The 20863-nt window shown below is 42.1% G+C and overlaps 1 protein-coding gene across 3 annotated transcripts in view; it reads left to right on the top strand.

Annotated features, from left to right (window-relative positions):
* LOC144527094 (choline transporter-like protein 5-A) overlaps positions 1-10246 on the top strand; it is a 44855-nt gene extending 34609 nt beyond the window's left edge. The window contains exons 17-22 of one of the 3 annotated variants that reach the window (XM_078264969.1): positions 1479-1582; positions 1674-1747; positions 6871-6941; positions 7095-7183; positions 7466-7550; positions 9641-10246. In XM_078264969.1, coding sequence (XP_078121095.1) covers positions 1479-1582; positions 1674-1747; positions 6871-6941; positions 7095-7183; positions 7466-7550; positions 9641-9642 — 425 coding nt within the window. In that variant the 3' untranslated portion in view covers positions 9643-10246. The other 2 variants (XM_078264968.1, XM_078264970.1) reach the window with 2 other exon arrangements.
* The last annotated feature ends 10617 nt before the right edge of the window (positions 10247-20863 follow it).

Below are 20863 nucleotides of genomic sequence, written 5' to 3'. Positions count from 1 at the left end.
GAACTGACGGTCATGTACAACATGGCAAACTTTGAGGCAAGGAGCCCATCAGACCTGCTGCACTTTCTGACTCTTAAAGAGCTGACTGAGAGCATGCCGCAACTGTATCACCTCACCTGCCTGGTGCTGACCATCCCCGTGTCCACCTCCTCCGTGGAGCAGTCTTTCTCGGCTCTGAAGCGCATCAAGACGCACACCAGGAACAGTACTGGACAGGATCGCCTGGGAGCTTTGGCACTGATGTCCATAGAGAAAGGACTTCTTTTGGAGCTCAAATCAAAGGACAAACTTTATGACGCCGCCATCGCCCACTTCACAAAGAAAGACTTTGTTTTCATGTAAGGTAGGCCTATGTTATAAACCACCTTGATTATTATTTCAAGGGATTAAGATTACTGGCCAAGTGGACATTCAGGAATTTGTATTTATTGCAGAGGTTGTCCCAAGCGCAAATTGCCTTTAATTCAATATGTAATCAATCAATCAATCAATATATCAAACATATCAGAAGTGTGTGGTTGGATTTTTGTTTTTAGAGGGTTTTTATTCCCCCCACGCTCACTTGTCTGTCCCTTTCCCTGTGGAGAATTAAGGAGTTATAGTAGCTATAATACTCTCTGTAGGCTATACCTATAAATTAAAATTGTGACTTTAATTTATTGCGCCTTGCGTAATTGCGCATGGAGAGGCATTTACCGTTATGGTCTATTTGTTTACATCCTTGTCATCGTTAATTAAAGGATTGCACTTTCAATTCATCGTACTGTTGCTTTTTTCCGCAATGATTTATTTTCTCAGCAGTTTCAAATTCCGTCGGATGACACTCTTTTCTGCCAGATGTCCGTTACCTTCCTCTTTCTTTGTGTTGGCGTTGTAAACTCTGGTGGATTTCTGAGGACTACGGTTAACTGCTCCTCAGATCTCTGCAGGGTAAATCCAGACAGCTAGCTAGACTTTCTGTCCAATCGGAGTTTTCTGTTGCACGACTAAAACTACTTTTGAACGTATACACCGAGGCTATTTTCACGTTTTTCTCCCATCCCGGAATGCTGTGTGGACTAGCCAGACCCTCCTCTGCAGCGCTGTGGTGGAAGGTCTGGCAAAGCAAGACTAAGCTGTGACAAACAACGGCAGAGAAAAACAGACCCATAGTGGTTTGGGAGTTCCAGGTGTATTTGGGAACGCTGCCACTGTAGATGTACAGTAAAACCAGAAGCTGAATGCGGCCAAGCCGTCAGTGAGCACCGTGCACGAAGATGAAGGGCTATTCGCTTTTTTTCCTTGCTGCTTGCTGGTTCTTCTTCAGCATTTATATACTGCCTGTCAGGTCCGGAAGGATCGCATCCCCCCGGTACCTATAGTAATGTAGAAAAATAAGTACGGTCACGTTTTCAGAATTTTGGTACCAAAGTACCGGTTCTGGTGACATCCCTTAATACTGCTATGACTGCTGATCTTGTACATGTTTCTCCATGTAGGCGTTGACAACAGCCTGTCCAGGTTCATCATGCACTGTCTGAAATGCTGTTTCTGGTGTTTGGAGAAGGTCATACGCTACATGAATCGTAATGCTTATATCATGGTGAGTTGCTGATGGTAGTGCCTTTTAGCCTGAGTAGTATGAACAGCAGCTGTCCTCTGATGATAGCTGTGTTCTGTCTCTTCTCCACCAGGTGGCCATCTATGGGAAGAACTTCTGCAGCTCAGCCAGAGAAGCCTTCTTCCTGCTGATGAGGAATGTGGTCAGGTAAGGAGGCTGGCTGCCTTCACTCCTTCTCTCTGATCACAGCTTCTAAGTGTGATACATTTCTGTGAAGTTATTATGGTCTTTATAAGAGAGGCTGTTTATGATAATGAAACTCTGTAAACACACATGTGTGTGAGACAGGCCCCATAGACACGGCTCTGGCTGTGACTGTAGGCTAGGGCTGCTCCATTATGGAAAAAAATCATAGTCACGATTATATTGGTCGATATTGAAATCACGATTATTTAACACGATTACTCATTGACTTTTGGAAAGATGTTGCAATTATTAATCTTAACAAACAGTGGAAAAAACACCTTAAACTGTAACATTTTCCTTAATACTTTTCCAATTCTTTTTCATTCAAAACACAAGACAAAATAAGAGTTTACTTGCAAAACGTAAAGTACAAAATAATCGTTTTATCGAGTTCTGTTTTTGTGATCATAAGGAGCTCAGAATGTAATCACAATTAAGGTTTTGATTAATTGCACAGCCCTACTGTAAGCTACACACTGGTTTCAATTGAAGCAGGCCCCGCCCTCCACGGGGGCCCCCAACTGATAGGCAAAATGAAATAATTCACCCTAGCCTCTGTGAATAATGTAGGCTATAATGTTGTCTGTGTTCGGAGTGCGCTGGCGAGCTCTCACTGAGGAACAACGCTTTAAGGGGTAACTTGTTTTTTTTTTTTCAACCTGGACCCTATCTTCCCATGTTTTTGTATCTAAGTGACTGTTATGGCGTTTTTCCACTGCTAGTACCAGCTCTACTCAGCTCAGCTCGACTCGACTCGGCCGCAGTGCCCCGTCCTCCTTTTTCCATTGCAGATTTAGTACCGCCTCATGCGTGAGGCGTGCTTGGCGGGTCATCATAGCGGCGCTGCAGGAAACTGCCGTGACCTAACGCGACCAAAGGGGTAAGCTTCTCCTCACCATTTTGATGCTAACAAGCCATCACCTCCCGTTAGCATTCCATTGACTGCCATTCATTTTGGCGCCACTTTGACATCGAATAACTTTACATCTGAAGCGTTACGCTCAGCCATCACCAGAAAAGTGCTTCTAATACACTTCACTGGTCTCAGTCCAGAGCAACGGGATCTGTTGGTCCATTTTATATATGTCAATGAACACGACACACACACAGAATGTCGAAGGTGTGTTGCTGTTGCCACAGCCAGAAGACACATTTTGTTTCAAATGAAGCTGGAGGCAGCAAAAAAAAACACAGCTGGCTAAACTATTTAAAAATAGCGGGTCTGTCGCTTTCACTTCACCTTTGGTATCGACTCAGCTCGCTTGGAACCTCGACGGAGGTGGTACTAAAAAAAGTACCTGTTAGCAGGTACCAGGGACTTTCTTTCGTAATGGAAAACCAAAAAAGGCGAGTAGAGTCAAGGCGAGTCGAGCAGGTACCATGTAATGGAAAAATTCCATTACTGATAGGTCCAGTATCAGGCAAGACGTCGGCAGCGGTGAAACAAGTTACTATGTAAGTTATTGGGCAATTGCGCATGTAAGGATGTGTGTTTGTGTGGACTGACGGTGGATGTGTCCCCTTATGGCTATAGTGTAAGTGTCTGTAACTTTCAGATGACATGCTAGCGCGAAAATGTGCTGGCTCTATACACGCTAAAAGTACTGTTTATTTACATGGAGTCTGGTGGGTTTGGTGATGGTGATTTTGGAGCTGTCTTCTCCGTTTAAACAAAAACAAAAAGGATCTTACTCTTTACTCTCTGTAGGGATTCTTTCCATAATGTTGCCAGACACTTAGATTTAAGTGTATATAATAGAAGAATAATCTTTGCCCTATAGGGTTACATAGGGTTATAGCAGCTGACGGTTACAGCGTTCCCCCAGTGGTGCTGAACGAAAGGTATCATGGTGCCCAAATAGCATCATTAGTTTAGTTTCAGTCAGACACTTTTCTTTCATTGCTTTGTTTGTTTATTTAAGTTGAGGGAAATGTTCAATAAATCAATCAATCAATCAAACTTCATTTTGTATAGTACATTTCATACAAATCAACGTAACATGCTTTTGTAATGTGCTTTGTACAAAAGCGACAAGTACAAATACTTTGTTACCTTACTTAAGTAGAAATTTATAATTCTATACTTTACTGGAGTAATTATTTTACAGCAGACTTTTTACTTCTACTCCTTACATTTTCACACAATTATCTGTACTTTCAGTTACTTATTTCAGTTCGGCTTGTTTTCATTCCGGCTTGTCCTCGTTCAAAAAAACACACAAAAAAACAAAAACCTATTCAGATAAATCACACCATTCGGATAGAGTGAATTTGATTGTGGTTGGATGAGAAGTATAAACATATACCATTCCGACACCCTATTGGTTTGTACACAATCCATGGCACCTGCACATGACACAAATTACGTCACACCCTTTACAGCCAACCCTTCTGCATCCCTGGCCGTTCTTTTAGTACATCCATGGTACCCATGGAGAATTTTTCGAAATGGTTGGATGCAAAAACAACTCATTTCGAATGCGCTGCAAGCTCTGCGCACCCAAGTACCACGAGCTAATTGTTTTCAAAACTTGCCGTCTAATTTGAAAAAGCATATTGATATTCTTTTTTTTCCCTTACATTACTTTTACTTTTATACTTTAAGTAGTTTTGAAACCAGTACTTTTAGCTCAAGCTTGAGTTGATACTTCAACTTCTACAGAAGTCTTTTTGAACCCTAGGTATCTATACTTCTACCTGATGAATGTGAATACTTTTGACATCTCTGGTTTCCACTTTTGTTAGTTTGACGGCGGAAAAAACGGTCCGGGTGCACGGTTCAAAAGGGTTTGACTTCGTGGCTTAATTAATTATAGGTGTGATTTGGGCGTAACATGCAATAAACCAATCAGAGTGTCATCAGAGTGTCGCGGTATTGACTTTAGTCCAGGTTTTTGTTGGTCAGTGGTGCGATCACTTCCTGCTGCCTCAAGATAGCAATACACCAAGAATGCACCTGAACACACCTCCATGTAAGTCCAGCAAAGATGGGCGCAGGTGCATTTGCTATTTATAAGGCATGGACGCTGGACGGTCTTAAAATAGCAAAGACACTTGCGTCGGGCTTTGCGTCGGGCAAGATAGGGGCCCCCGTGTGTGCACAGATCTATACAGGACTTAAAATATGTATAACACACATCCACAAGCATACACACTCCAGCCAAAGCAAAACATAGAACAACAACAAACAAAGTTATTCATGGACTTTAGTGAAAAGCTAAAGCCTGTTTTTAAAGTGTTCAGTGCTGTACAATGTTTGAGCTGTTTTTTTATTTCCGCTCCGTAGTCTGTCTATGGTCAGCTCAGACAACTGCTAGATACATACTGCGCCATTCAATTAAGCAGAGCAGTTGCCCTCCGAGAACCATACGATACAACTTTATTGTCAGTTTACACTGAAATTCATTTTGCGTTCCCAAGCAGCTCCGCTCAAAAAAAGAAAAGAAAATTAGACAACATTTACACATATAATACAAAGATGAAAACACATCTACAGTCATGACTAAGAAGCATGTTTCATGTTTCATACACACCAGACTACATGTAAATAAACAGTACTTTTGTCATCTTAAAACACACTTCATTCAAAGTTGATCAGTAGCTGTATTGCTTTGTCTTTCCATTATTCCAACAATCACCACTCCGGTTTGGTTGAAATGAACCCTAAACTCACCCATTTATATGTGAATAAATGCTGGCTCTATACACGCTAAAAGTACTGTTTATTTACTTTATTTATTTGAGTCTGGAGGGTTTGGTGATGGTGATTTGAGGGCTGTTTCATGTTAAACAAAAAGGAACTTACTCTTTACCAAAAAGGTCTATTTTTGTAGGGATCATTTCCATAATATTGTCAGACACTAAGAATAATAATCTGAGCCTTTCAGCGGAAAAAAACAACACTTTTAGTGGACGCAAACTGACGGTGTGCATTTTCCATTGCAGCCCGGTTCATGGCTGCTGATTACAGCATTCACACTTAATACTGGACTATTGATTTCAAAAGATGTCAAAGATTCTGGTTCACATTAGTCACTTAGACACCAATGCATTGGAAAATAGGGTCCATGTTGAAAAATACTGAAACACCATTATTCATGCAAATTAGCACATATTTAATTAGACAATGTCTCATTTGCATAGTTAAACATAAAAGTTCAGAAAACTTACTTACTACAAAATATTGTCTTAATGTAAGTAATCAACTGGGGAAGTTTCATGGAGATATCTGTTAGTTAAAATATTTTCCCTATTCACCTAGTTGTCAGACTTTTATGAGACTAGATCAGTTGAAAGAGTTTCTGTTGCAATTTGGTTTGGGTCATGTTGCATAATGCCTGTACTGTGATGTGTTGTCTTTTCCTTGTACCACTTGAAGTCTAGCGGCTGTGTTTTGGACCATGTGGAATCTGTAACGGGTGGAGTGGGGCAAACCAAAATACAGTCAATTACAATAATCAGTTTGAGAGATGATAAAAGCATGAATTACTATTTCCAGGTCCTGGCTGGATACAAACGGTTTTCATTTGGCTAGGGTTCTAAGCTGGTAAAAGCTTCCTTTCACTACACAACTGACTTGTTTGTCAAAGTTCAGGGAAGTGTCCAGGAAGACAACAAGATTTTTAACTACATCATTTAAGTTTGCAGAGAGGGGACCAAGCACTTTGGTTAAGCTGGCAACAGAGGAAAGCGAGCCAAACATAATCACTTCTGTTTTGTTTATATTTAATTGAAGGAAGTTTGCAGCCATCCAACATTGTATGTCACTTAGACAATCAGAAAGTTTTTGTTAGAGAGCAGGTGTCATTAGGAGTAACCGTAATGTAAAATTGTGTATCGTCTGCGTAACAATGATCAAAAGGCTCAAAAATAGAGCCAAGGGGAAGCATATACAAGGAAAATAAATGAGGACCTAATATTGAACCTTGGGGGATTCCACATTCAAAGGGAACAGGGTTGAAGAGCAATTTGCTATTGTGACAGAAAAGGTTCTGTCTTTCAGATAGGAGGCAAACCACCGTATCACTGGGCCCTGCAAACATATAGGTCTGGACATGAGAGAAATGATGACTCTGTCTCTATAGGGTTGCAGTTTTGGACCGAGTGACAGACTTCCTGTTGTTTCTGGGCAAAGTGCTGATAGCAGGAGGAGTTGGTAAGTGACAACTCTTCTCCTGCCATGTTCTGTGTTTCACATCAGTGTTTCACTCTTGCAGATAATTTCTAAATATAATTATATGTTCCGGAGAATATAATGCACAGTGTGCAGTGTGTGTGTGTGTGTGTGTGTGTGTGTGTGTGTTTTCAGGTGTGGTTGCATTCTTCTTATTTACTAGGAAGATCCCTGTTATCCAGGAGGAGGAGCCCAACCTCAACTACTACTGGGTCCCCCTGCTGGTCAGATTCACACACACACACACACACACACACACACACACACACACACACACACACACACACACACACACACACACACACACACACACGCCAGTAATCTGCAGGAATATAAATGATATACAAACAAGCAATGACCTGGACATGGAAATACAGAAAAATTAAATATATAAAGTGCATAGTTAAGACATTCTAGTTTTAGTTTTTAGAAGAAAGTAATAAGCCAACAACACTAAGAATTGGAAATGATGATATGTTATTATTCTGTGTTGTTGTCCCTGTCAGACGGTGGTGATGGGTGCCTACCTGATCGCTCATGGTTTCTTCAGCGTCTATGCCATCTGTGTTGACACGCTCTTCCTCTGCTTCTGTAAGTGAACACCATCATTACTGTTTTTGGACAGAAATAAAGTAGTGCAGGTACAGTGATTCAGAATGGGATGCTCTGCACTGAAACAGGTTCAGGCTCCTATGGTCAGGCATTATTTTAACAGTTATTTGTTTTTACCTTAAAATACTTGAAATGTATAATGCCTTCACAACAGGACCACAAGGTTTGTAGTGTTCATTTAGTGAGAATGACAGTTGTATTTGTTATCATACAGCATAGTGGAGCAAGTGAACTTTGGAGCATTTTATGAATGAATATCTGGCAGCAGCTGCAGATATGCAGTAATATCCATACCGACACACACAAGCAACTGTATGTCATGTATGGTCTTGCACTAGCTCTATCTCCAGCGCTGTGGAGTGAGGTCTGGGTTGTTCATTAAACCAATCACAATCGTCTGCTAAAAGGTCTTGGGAAGGAACTTGTTTTGGTGGAACATTTGCACCCCGCAAAAGAAAACGCCACATACAATATTAAATAGGGCTGTCAAAATAACGCGTTCATTTCGATTAATTAATCTGAGAACAAATAACGCGTTAAAAAAAATAACGCAGATTAATCCATTCCATATTGACGTTTGACCCGGAGCCGTTCTAGCACCATTGGACTGTAAAATGAAGGAGGGAGACGAGAATGTTCTGCCTGGATTATTAATTGGAACATTTACTTGTAAAAATCTTCTTCCTGCCAACCCTGGCTACCGAAATCTGGTGCCACTGATATGTCTGCGCTTCTCTCTGATGCTCTGAAACACAAACACGGCTGCACATGACGCTAGTTAACACTATACTCGACAGCAGCTAACGTTAGCCTACCGCTAGCTAGTAGCTGGATTAAACACGGTTACAATGCTGACAGCTAACGCTAAACGGTGTAAAGTTTGACTGTGTTTTACTGTGGAGGATTCAACACCGGTATGTAACAATCTGCAGCTGCCATTGGAAAAACAACACAGACGGTGCGTTCAATGAAACTGGTAAACTACAGCCTCGTGGTGCATTTGAAGTTATTGTAAATGTCCTTTTCCCATCTGATGGTTCAACAGCAATTTACTAATGAAATTAGTTATTGTTATTGTTATACATTATTACATTACATTACATTACATTATTACATTTATTATTATTATACATTATTATTAAATCATTTCATTTTGACCATATGGCCTTAGCAATAAACAAGCCGTTCTTTAATGCCACCAACTGTTGTTTAGTACCCTTTTTTTTCTTTTCTTTTTTTACTTTCCTAAAAAGTATCGGTTCAGGCACCGTTAATTATGTATGCGATTAATTTCGATTAATTAATCACAGAGTATGTAATTAATTAGATTAAATGTTTTAATCGATTGACAGCCCTAATATTAAATGAAGTTAACTGTTGACACATAGCTTTAAACAATCAATACCAGATACGAGCCCGTCTTCTCACAGATCAGATCACAGAGCCTTAGACACATCCTGCCGGCTGCTGGGATTACCTGAGCCGTATTGATGCAGCGCCTGGTGTAGATATCCTTCAGGCAGGCTCTGCCCAGCCAACCTCTCTCTGCATCCCGTTCACTGCTGTTCCCCTACAACATTACTATTACTCGAATAATAATCATATACTGATGCGCTGTGATGGGTTTAAATGGGTTCACTCTCTCATCCAACAGCATGTATTAAAATGCCTTTTTTTTCTCCAAATATTGCCAATCTACATGTTCAGTTTATACTTTGGTTAAATGTTTCCACCAGGTAGAACAGAATTGTAATTGTTTGAGTAAATGTGCACTTTGCATGCATGTGTCTATCTACCAACACTAACTAACCCTTTTTGTCTCTATTTCATTTTAAATCACCCTGCTATCTACTTCCCATCCGTACATCTTCATCTGACTTTTGTCCTCAAACTTTAACTCCCTTGTCTTCCTCCACCTCCATCAAACCCATCCATCCACCCGTTTATCATCATCCATACATCCCTGCTTTTTCTGCCATGCTTCCGTCCTATCCATGTATCGGTCCAACAAGGCGATGACTTGGAGAGGCACGATGGGAGTTCAAAAAAACCTTTCCTCATGTCCCCAGAGCTGCACAGTATTTTGGGGAAATCCAGTCAGTCGCGTTGATATGCGATCCTCCTGTCCCGTCCCTGAGCAGCCAGTGTGCTGAGTGGACCATGCTCTCTGTAACACTGCACAGGGCTGACAGGTCTGGCTGCTAGGCAACATGAGGAGCAGCAGGAGCAGCATGCCTCATGATAACCACTCAGCAACAGTGACAGCACATGTCAGACATGTATGGAACCAATAGGAAAGTCAGAATCAAAGACTTCTCAAAGTTCCCTCCCAGTGAGGCCGCTGCAGTGTTGATCTGAAGTCATGTTTAAGCCCTGAAATGAGTCAGTGAGAAGAACCTTGTTTTGTATTAAGATTCAGTTCATGTGTTTGAAAAAGCCTCCTTTGAACTTGTAATTGTACCTTTTAATGTGTTGTGCGTTTTGGATGAATGTTGGAAAAAATTCAAAAAATTGAAAATGTATGAAAATCAGTTTGTACCAAAAGCTCCACCTCCAGTTTCACATTTATACACCCTGTTCCTTTTATAAGATGGATTGATTTTGTATTGGGTCTTTGTTTTTTTTATTTGTAAAGCTGATTCAATTAAAATACAATAAAAACAATATTAAACATGTCTTTTTCTTCAGCACCAATGTCAAACTGAAAGGTAAACTAAAATAAGTGACGATAGAAATCATTTGTAGTTCCAGAATTTAGTGGTGATGATTTGTTCTAATGTTTTTTTTTTCTGTTCTCCACGAATATATTATGTTGGATTGCATCTTGTAACGTAAAAAAAAAAACATCATCAGGAGCAGTTTGGTGTCAGGAAACAAACTACGCAGCTTGAAAGATAGGCGTTGGACTTGTGTTGCTAGTGTTAAAGCAATCCTTTTTTCTTCCAAAAATGTTTAGAATGATATTTGTACAAAGCATTTCTTCTTTCAGCCAAGGGTCCAGCTTTGATAAGTACTACAGTTGTATATATTCCAGCTAATACTGTAGCTTCTTCAGGTACAGTAATGCAGACACTTTCAGCAGTGCATGCAGATATCAGAATGAGGGGGCTGCTGCTGTCGATTGACAGGTGCCCAGTTGGAGGTTCAGTGCCTTGCTCAAGAGCACCTTGGCAGTGCCCAGGAGGTGAAGAGGCACTTCTCCAGCTACCAGTCCACCACCATACTTTTGGTCCATAAGGGGACTTGAACCAGCGAACCAGTTCCAAACCCAACTCCATACAGACTGAGCTACTGCCACCCGAATCTAATCGATTTACAAAGTCAGGCAGAACTATGCATGCATTAAACAAGAGCACTTCTTTTTCTGTTGGAATGGAATCATGGTTTATGCTCAATAAATAAATAAATAAAAAAATACTGTTACACAGTCAATACTGAGCCATATTGTAACACTACCTGTTGTTAGCTGTTAATGAGACACAAATGTACCAGTTGATCCTGAGATGTGTATCAAGTGTTCTCCTTGCATCAGTGCATTTTGGATTAGAGATCAGCCGTTGTGACGAGCTGCACATCACTATAAACAGAACTGTGTGAAAGCATCAGCTGGGTATCACCTACTCAATCTGCAGTAAGTCAGGACTCACCATCAGCATGGAAACTCATTTGTGTAAAGTCTTCAACATACACACTCTCATATTAGCTCTACAGTTAGATACATTTATCTGGCATTCTCCTTCCTTCTACATTTTCTTAAGCCAAACTAACTCAACTATTTAAACTGTCATTCCAACATTCAGCCAGTAGGTGTCACTTTGTGGCTGCAGTAAGTAGGACTTGGCCTTCTATTTGGAATCATGAACACCACTCGTTGCTGAGAGAAATCTACTACTACTACTACTAGAACCATAACCTGAACATAGACTGCATATTATATGATACTATGAAGATGTTTCTTCCTGTGAAATGCATTGTGCTCCACTGTATAGAATGGATTTTTCAGATCCATACTCCACATGTACGTGCTGTTGATTAATTGATTGATTTTATTTGACCCTTCCGTTATAAAATACGATACAGCTTTGCACCATACATTAAAAGCCCTGGGGCTTATTTCCATTGTGGTGGTGGAGGAATACCAAATAATCCTATTTTTATGGTAGCCCACATTTAATTTGTTTTTATCTTGTTTCTTTTTTCTGATGTCATGCTTGATTTAGAGCACATATAACGAAGTTTGCAGTATGAAATGTAGTAGTAATATTGCTAGTTGTACCATGAGAAGCAGCAGTAACAGCTTTAGAGCTGCTAGTGGCTGCTAGTTGATAGGTAGCCTACCGGCTGCACGGACCAATCAGAGGCGAGGATTCAGATTGTGGACTGTGCAGTCAGGATGGAGAGAGAGGGAGAAAGAAAGAGAGGAGGAGAGGCCCAGGACAAACAAACAGCTGAGACAGAGAGCAGCGTGTTGGACAGATCAATAGGGCTCTGGGGTCCAGCCAATCAGAGCCCACCGAGGTTGGGACCATGCCGGTGAGACGGGGCCATGTGGCGCCCCAGAACACTTTCCTGGACACCATCATCCGCAAGTTCGAAGGACAGAGTAAGTACAAGGGTCCGTCATATAAGTGTTTGACTTCACCACTAACAGCAGGAGACATTTTAAATATAACTGCATTATTACATTCTATACATCTGGGATGAACTGAGGAGCAGTGGTGGAATGTAACTAAGTACATTTACTCAAGTATTGTACAAATGTAAGGTATTTGTACTTTACTTGAGTCTTTTCTTTTCCTGCCACTTTCTACTTCTACTCCACTACATGTCAGAGACATATTGTTCTTTTTACTCCACTACATTCATCTGACAGCTTTAGTTACTAGTTACTTTACATGTTAAGATTTCTGCACACAAAACACATGTAGTTTATAAAATCTGATGTTTTCTTCTAAATGAAACTAGCCAACACTATAACAGCCTACAAGTCCAGCTGAAATGATTACCAGGGGTCTTCAACATTATTTAAGCCAAGGACCCCTTAACTGAATGAGAGATGGAGCAGGGACCCCCTACTACATATACTGTATAAAATCAAGTTGCTTCTGTCTGAAGCATAGACTGTTAATATTAATAGACAGTCTATGGTCTGAAGTCATCCATTGTCGCCTTGCTTTGACGAGGGGGCGGAGAATTTGCATCAGCTGTGTGCTTGGCCATCAAGTGATATTTCAGACTGGATGTGCTGCGATGATAGCTCAGTTAACGACAAAACACACAGACGGTGGGCCGAACGTGTTTTTCATGTTGTTGATCGATCTCCATCGATAGAGTATACGATTCTTTTATGTACGATATTAAGTAATTATATGTAGTCAAATAAAAAATTTTGGCAACTCTGGTTGGTCATATATAATAATCAAACGTTTATATAATAATATATAACGTTTATTTTGATTGTCAATCTGCTTAGGCAAATCGCGGAACAGCTCTAGTAGCTGAACCAATCAGATTGTAGTTTTTAACGTCATTAAAAATACTAACCAATCGCAGGCGGCCAGACTAGGACCCCGAAATGGGCGGGAGTAACCGAGTAACGTAACGGTAATGTTACATTGTAGGCCTATATACATCTAACGTAAATATTATGACACTTTACCTTGGATATGGAGTGTTGTGTGCATGTTACTAGCTGTACATCAACAAACATCATACCCTTTTCAGTAACAAGTTGGATCAAGTTTGTACAAAGTTCTTTAGAGTGGGTGAATTTAAATACAAAAGAAAGAAATCGCCCAAAAAGCTGTGGAAAAATATGAAATCACAGAAGGCCACATTCCAGATGTGCCAATTCATGTTGGCTACCATAGAGAATGCTACATGCAGTGAATAAACATAAATTATAGATATTTACATCTCAGAAATAGTGAAAAATCATAGATTCATCACACATTCTTATAAAAGTTGAATATGTATTATCTTAGCATGACTACCTTTATAACTAAATGACAATTCAACTATTTGGTCAAGCAAGGCTTTAGTAGTAGTAATATATGGCAGTAATATATATAATGGTAGAACATTTAACATATCATATTAACAATAAATAGATCCCTCCGAAACTATGCACACAAAAAACAAACCCTGCCCATGTAAACCCTGCCAGGCCAGACCATGGATGTATTAAGAGAAGGGCCAGACAGAGCCCTGTGTCTTAATTGACATTTTAGTCAAGGTAAACTAATAAAAAGGCTACTATAGACACAGCGACATCTAGTGGACACATTTTTTCAACGTATAGCGACTGAAAATGTGCTCCACCAAACAGTTGAGCAAAACATTAAAAGGGTTTTATGATGAACCGTGAAAAACAAAGGGCATTTTCATTGTTTCAGCAGAATAGATGTGTCAGGGTTTAGTCAGATCAGGTCAAGAAGATATCTCACAGCAGGGCTGAGGACCTGGGATTACCTGGGGAAACAGATTAGCAGAGTTGTAAACAGTGTAGTAAAATTATTGTTTCACGGTCTAATAAATGAGGATTTACATTTATGAGGCACTTACTAAAAAAAAATTAAAAAGAGTAACTAGATGAGCCCAGATTAAAACGCATACAGTAATCACACCTTGTGTCAATATGAATAATAAAAGCATACCATTAGGGCTCAGCAGTAACTTGAAGTGGTTATCCAACTTGGTATCAGCTTGTAGTTGCTGAAACTGAAAATAAGGTTGACATTTTTAGCCAGTTTATGTCATGAGTAATTAATACACTAAACAAAAGAAGAAGAAAAATGAATCTCAAGTGTTGTAAAAACTATAAAGTTTGAAGCATTAAAGTATGCAGTCATCACATTTTTCTGTTTTTCCCTTATCTTTTCCATTATGATATATTAGATGAAGAAGCATACACCACAAATACAAATGATAATACGCCAACAGAGGTTAGAGTTCTCCGCGCAACCACAACAGAGCACCACATCTCCTTCCAAGACAGTGCTTAATATGCAGAAGTGATAAATATTTCACCCAAAAATAACCAGAAGAGGGTAAAGGAGAATCTTCAAAAATGTGAAACACTGACAGCTGGTAAGCTGCTTCTTGCAGCGGAGTCACGCAGGGATGAAAATCTGCTACTACAAATACGACCTTGTTGCCTCAGAAGCAATGTATAATTTCAGATGCTACATAAACTACACTGTATTTCTGTACTAAACAGATGAACATGACTGCACAGGAAACAGCCAGTTTCAGACTGGATACAAGCATTTCTCACAGTGGTGGAGGAGAGTTTGCTAATTTGTTGAATGCACTGTTCAAGAAATGTGTCCATGAAACAGAAGGAATTGACTTCTCCTCTTACAAATCTGGTTCCCTAAACGTTTCTAAAGTTTCAAAAACTATCAAGGAAACAGATGACACAAATGAGAACCACCTCTTGTTCCATGCAGCCATGACACTGAAAGATGCCATAGTTGAAAAGTGTAAGACAACACCCAAACTCACATGGCCACCAACAGCACAGCAATTTACGATGTCAGCTGCATCAAATCTGGTCCCAGATAAGCTATTCAATTTCATTGCATGGACTACAGCCATGACAACAGATCCCTCTACTGACAATGAAAGAGTGAATGTTAGTGAAGAGGAGGCTGAGAAGATTGTCTCAATTGGCCAGGATGTTATTAAGCTAACAATGAAAGGGAGATGGCTTATGCCCAAACACTGTGCATTAGCCATGGCTGTCAGACACATGACAGGATCAGCTCAGCTGATAGGCTTATTGAATGGTCTTGGGCACTGTTCCTCTACCTCACAGGTACTTGAACATGGCACAGATTTAGCACAGCTACAAATACTACGAGGTGACACTTACATCCCCAAAAACATGCAAGTACAGTTGCAAGCAACTGTAGTTTGGGACAGTATTGATTTTGGAGAGGAAACATTATCTGGTAAGGGAACTACACACAATACAAATGGCATAATAATTAAAAAAATTATTCCATGTAATGAACCTACCCCTGACCATCAGTGTTTACAGAAAACAAGAAAGAGGTCTCTTAATTCGCCCCCTACTAACCTTGAGACATACATCAGAGGGAAGAGAACAGGCCCAGAACATTTTGGAAAAGAAGTGGAACTAAATTGAGACACCCACATCCAACCAGGAAATCAGCACAAAAATTAGATGGTGCCTACTTCCTGATGAAGACTGCAGTCCATGGCAAAGTCCTTCCTTCCTGGACTGGTTTTAGCACAGTGATCCGTGGAGATCCAATTCCACCACCAACCAACATTGGGTACCTTCCAGTGAGTCCTAGTCCTACAGAATTGGGAACTGTAAAAACCATCCTTAAAAGATCAACAGAAATTGCAGACAGACTCCAACTTCAGGAGATAGTTCTAGTCTTTGACCAAGCCATCTATGCCAAAGCTCAGGAGATACGGTGGAAGAGTGAAACATACAAGGAAAGACTTACAATTAGAATGGGGGAGTTTCACACATGTATGGCTTTCCTGTCCTGTATTGGCAAGCGATTTGGAGATGCTGGCTTACAAGACATTCTGATTGAGGCTGATGTTATTGCTGCTGGGTCTGTTGGAGGAGTTACAACAGTTCACCAATATAACAGAAGCATCCAAAGCCACAAGTTGATGTGTGAGGCACTACACAGGTTACGCTGGCAAGCCTACCTTGAAACCCTTTCTCAAGACTGCCGTGAAGCTGCTTTAAAAGTTGCTGCTGACCTCCAAAGTGCCTTTCCTGAAGAAATATGTCAAGTAATTAGTGAATCACAGGTGTTCAACACAATCCTTGAAGGCTATGACAAATTCAACAAACAACAAGAAAGCAAGACATACCAGTTTTGGAGTTCCTACATGAAATGGTAGAGGATCTGCTATCATTCGTCAGGGCCACACGAGAGGCAAACTGGGGTCTTCATCTTTCCAGCATCCGGTTCATGCTGCCGTGGTTCTTTTCTTACGACAGAATCAATTACAGTAGATACCTATCAGCATACTGGCAGGAGATGAACATTCTAAAGGAAACTCATCCAAGAATCTACACACATGTACAATCAGGTGACTTTGTGGCACAGAGGCAGCAGGCATATGCCTTTACAGGCACTGCATGTGACCAGGTAATAGAACAGACAGCAAACAGGGACTCAAAGACCAAAGGTGGGCTTACAGGTTTTTCATTGAAATATGGTGCAGTCCACAGGTGGACACCGACACAGCACGAGAGAGCAGCCATCACAATGGAGGTCAAGGACATGGCTGGGCAGAACATGTCAACGAGACAGAGAACAGAACTGGATGAGAAAAGAAAGGAACAGGCTGAAAAAGATGTTCAGAGCATTCTGTCAACCATACATCACATGATGAACCCATTTGATCAAACACTGGAAAAAGAGCATCTTTACCATGTTACATCAGGTCAGGTAGCATCAGAAGCCATCTCTGCAGATCTGCTGAATGCAAAGGAAATAGGTGAGAAGGCATTTGTTGAATTCTTTCAGTAACGTCTCAACACAGATGAGGTTGAATTTCATGCACCATTGAAGAAAATGAAACTCAAGACATTTAAGGACACAATTACCTCAAGTGTCACCAAAGTGAGAGGCCGGGAGATAGCCCTCAAAGCAGATAGAGATCTCTTCGCAAGGCTTATCAGAATCAGAATCAGAAAGGGTTTTATTGCCAAGTACGTTTTTTAACACATACAAGGAATTTGTTTTGGTGTTGTTGGTGCACATCACATATTCTTTAGATGGAATATTAAACAATATAAGTATAGGTACAAACAATATAAGTATATTTACACAGTATGTATTAAGTTAAAAATAAAGAATAAATAAAGATATAAATAAAAAATAAAGAGCAAAGAGCATTACAGCAGAGAGAGAACAGTGGCATGAAAGTTGAGAGTCAGGGTAGTTTCCGGGCCTTGTTAATAAGGCTAGTGGCGGAGGGGAAAAAGCTGTTCATGTGACGTGAGGTTTTGGTCCTGATGGACCTCAGCCTCCTGCCAGAGGGAAGTGTCTCAAAGAGTTTGTGTCCGGGGTGGGAGGGGTCGGCCACAATCTTTCCAGCATGCTTCAGAGTCCTGGTGGCGTAAAGGTCCTGGAGCGGCGGCAGATTGCAGCCAATCACCTTCTCTGCTGACCGAATGACATGCTGCAGTCTGCCCTTGTCCTTGGCTGTGCTAGCGGCGTACCAGATGGTGATGGAGGATGTGAGGATGGACTCAATGATGGCTGTGTAGAAGTGCACCATCATTGTCTTTGGCAGGTTGAATTTCTTCAGCTGCCGCAGGAAGTACATCCTCTGTTGTGCTTTCTTCACGAGGGAGCTGATGTTCAGCTCCCACTTGAGGTCCTGGGAGATGGTAGTTCCCAGGAAGCGGAAAGACTCCACAGTGTCAATTGTGGAGCCACAGATGGTGATGGGGGCAGGTGGGGCTGGGTTCTTCCTGAAGTCCACAACCATCTCCACTGTCTTTAGAGCGTTGAGCTCTAGATTGTTTTGCTTGCACCAGGTCACCAGGTGGTCAGCCTCCCACCTGTAGGCGGACTCGTCGCCATCAGAGATAAGTCCAATGAGGGAGGTGTCGTCCGCAAACTTCAGAAGCTTGACAGACTGGTGACTAGAGGTGCAGCTGTTGGTGTACAGGGAGAAGAGCAGGGGGGAAAGAACACAGCCCTGGGGCGATCCGGTGCTGATGGACTGTGAGTCGGAGACGTGTTTCCCCAGCTTCACATGCTGCTTCCTGTCAGACAGGAAGTCAGTGATCCACCTGCAGGTGGAGTCAGGCACGCCTAGCTGGGAGAGTTTCTCCTGGAGCAGAGCCAGGATGATGGTGTTAAAGGCAGAGCTGAAGTCCACAAACAGGATCCTGGCGTAGGTTCCTGCGGATTCGAGGTGCCGGAGGATGTAGTGGAGGGCCAGGTTGACTGCATCGTCTACAGACCTATTGGCTCTGTAGGCAAATTGCAGGGGGTCCAGGAGGGGGTCAGTGATGGCTTTGAGGTGTGAAAGCACAAGGCGCTCATGACGATTATGGTTGAGGTCTTGAAGCAGCTGGCACGTGGCATGTCTCCAGTGAGGTGCTGAAAATGTCTGTGAACACTGGAGACAGCATCCGGTCCAGCAGCTTTCCTGGGGTTCTGTCTCCTAAAGAGTCTGTTGACGTCCCTCTCATGGATGGAGAGAGTCGTCACTGAGGTGGGTGGGGGGTGGAGGGGGGGACCTTTATGGAGGGCATTTGGTGGGGAGGCCCAGTACCCTGCTGAGGTGGGGGAGGTGGAGGTAAAGCACAGTGGCTGTAGCTGTAGGGAGGTGTCGTGGGGGATGGTGTCAGGACTGTCCTTTTGTCTTTCAAATCGACAGTAGTCGTTCAGGTCGTTGGCTAGTTTTAGGCTTATAGGTGATCCGCCTAAATCCTTTCCAGACAGTCGCAGAGTCTTTCGCTGAGAACTGGCGTTGGAGCTTCTCAGAGTACCGTCGTTTAGCCTCCTTCACTGCCTTGCTAAACTTGTACTTCGACTCTTTAAATCTGTCTTTGTCCCCACTCCTGAATGCCTCTTCCTTAGTCAGCCTTAACCTTCTGAGTTTGGCTGTGAACCAGGGTTTGTCATTGTTGTAACTCACCCTGGTGCTTGATGGAACACAGCAGTCCTCACAGAAGCTGATGTATGACGTCACAGCCTCTGTGTACTCATCCAGACTGTTGGTAGCAGTCCTGAACACATCCCAGTCAGTAGAATCCAAACACGACTGGAGATCCTCCGCAGTCTCACTGGTCCACTTCCTTGATGTCCTCACTACAGATTTGCAGAGCTTTAGTTTCTGTCTGTAGGCGGGGATCAGGTGAACCATGACGTGGTCAGAGAAACCCAGTGCAGCACGGGGGACTGCGTGATAAGCATCCCTGTCTGTGGTGTAACAGTGATCCAGAATGTTCTCCTCTCTGGTCGGGCATTTAATATGCTGTCTATATTTAGGGAGTTCATGAGTGAGATTCCCTTTATTAAAGTCTCCAAGGACAATAACTACGGAGTCCGGGTTGGTCCGCTCCACACACAGTATCTGGTCGACGAGCATGCGCTGTGCGTCCTGCACGTTGGCCTGTGGTGAGATGTAAACACCGACCAGAATGAATGAGTGGAACTCACGGGGTGAATAAAAAGGCTTACAGTTTATGATGAAATATTCCAGGTCAGGAGAACAATGCTGCTGGATCACTGTCACGTTGTTGCACTATTGATGTAGAAACAGATTCCTCCACATTTAGTTTTGCCGGAGAGATCCGTGTCTCTGTCCGCTCTGTAGAGTTGGAAGCCTGCCAGCTGCAGCGCAGAGTCCGGTATTAATCCACAGAGCCACGTCTCCATGAAGCACAAAACAGCAGATGAAGAAAAGTCCCGGTTTCTCACCAACGCAGTTGTAATTCCTCCAGTTTGTTGGGTAGTGAGCGCACGTTAGAGAGGAATATTCCCGGGAACGGTGTGCGCATCCTCGCTGGCGGAGACGCACAAGCGCACCTGCCCGTTTCCCTCTCCTCCGACGTTTCGCTGCGTGAGCAAAGGTGAGCGCACCTTTGACCAGAATGTCCGAAATTTCCAGTGTAGGGAGAAGAAAAGTGGGACATAAGTCCGATGGTGTTGTTCCCCTGAAGTTCACGAGCTCTTCACTGGTGAATGAGATACGGGTACCATCGCAAGAAACAAAGTTAAAACACAAAACAAAACAAAACAGAGCGCACCAACACACCGTGTCACCATTCTGCGGCGCCATCTTGCATCTTCTTGTGGTTGGAACAGTGAGGAAGATAGACATAGGGGAAATGCTGGTCTATAGTCTGGGGCCCTTGCCTGCAGCAATTGCAAACATTGATGGCTCGATTGTAAAAACAGACAAAGCCAAATTAATGCACTTTCTAGAAGGGTCAGTAAATCCACCAGCCACAGTTGAAATCCCTGATGGCTCAACCTGGGTGTGTGATGCAATGGCACTGGTACAAGCCATGAAACCCCAAAATACATTTGGAAGATTTGCCAACAATGTACTTATGTACCTGATCAATGCAGCCAAAGCAGTAAATCAAAAGTTGTGCATTTTGTCCCTGATACCTACAAACAGATGAGCATAAAGAACGCGGAACGAGACAGACGAGCTACAAAAGGATCTCAGTTGACTAAAATGTATTCAGCTGACCAGAAAACACCGAAACAATGGTCCAAGTTCTTGTCTTGTGGTGACTACAAGGAGCAACTGCAACAGTT

The sequence above is a fragment of the Sander vitreus genome, chromosome 12, assembly GCF_031162955.1.
Source record: "Sander vitreus isolate 19-12246 chromosome 12, sanVit1, whole genome shotgun sequence".
NCBI lineage: Eukaryota > Metazoa > Chordata > Actinopteri > Perciformes > Percidae > Sander > Sander vitreus.
This window is presented reverse-complemented; position numbering and strand designations above follow the sequence as displayed.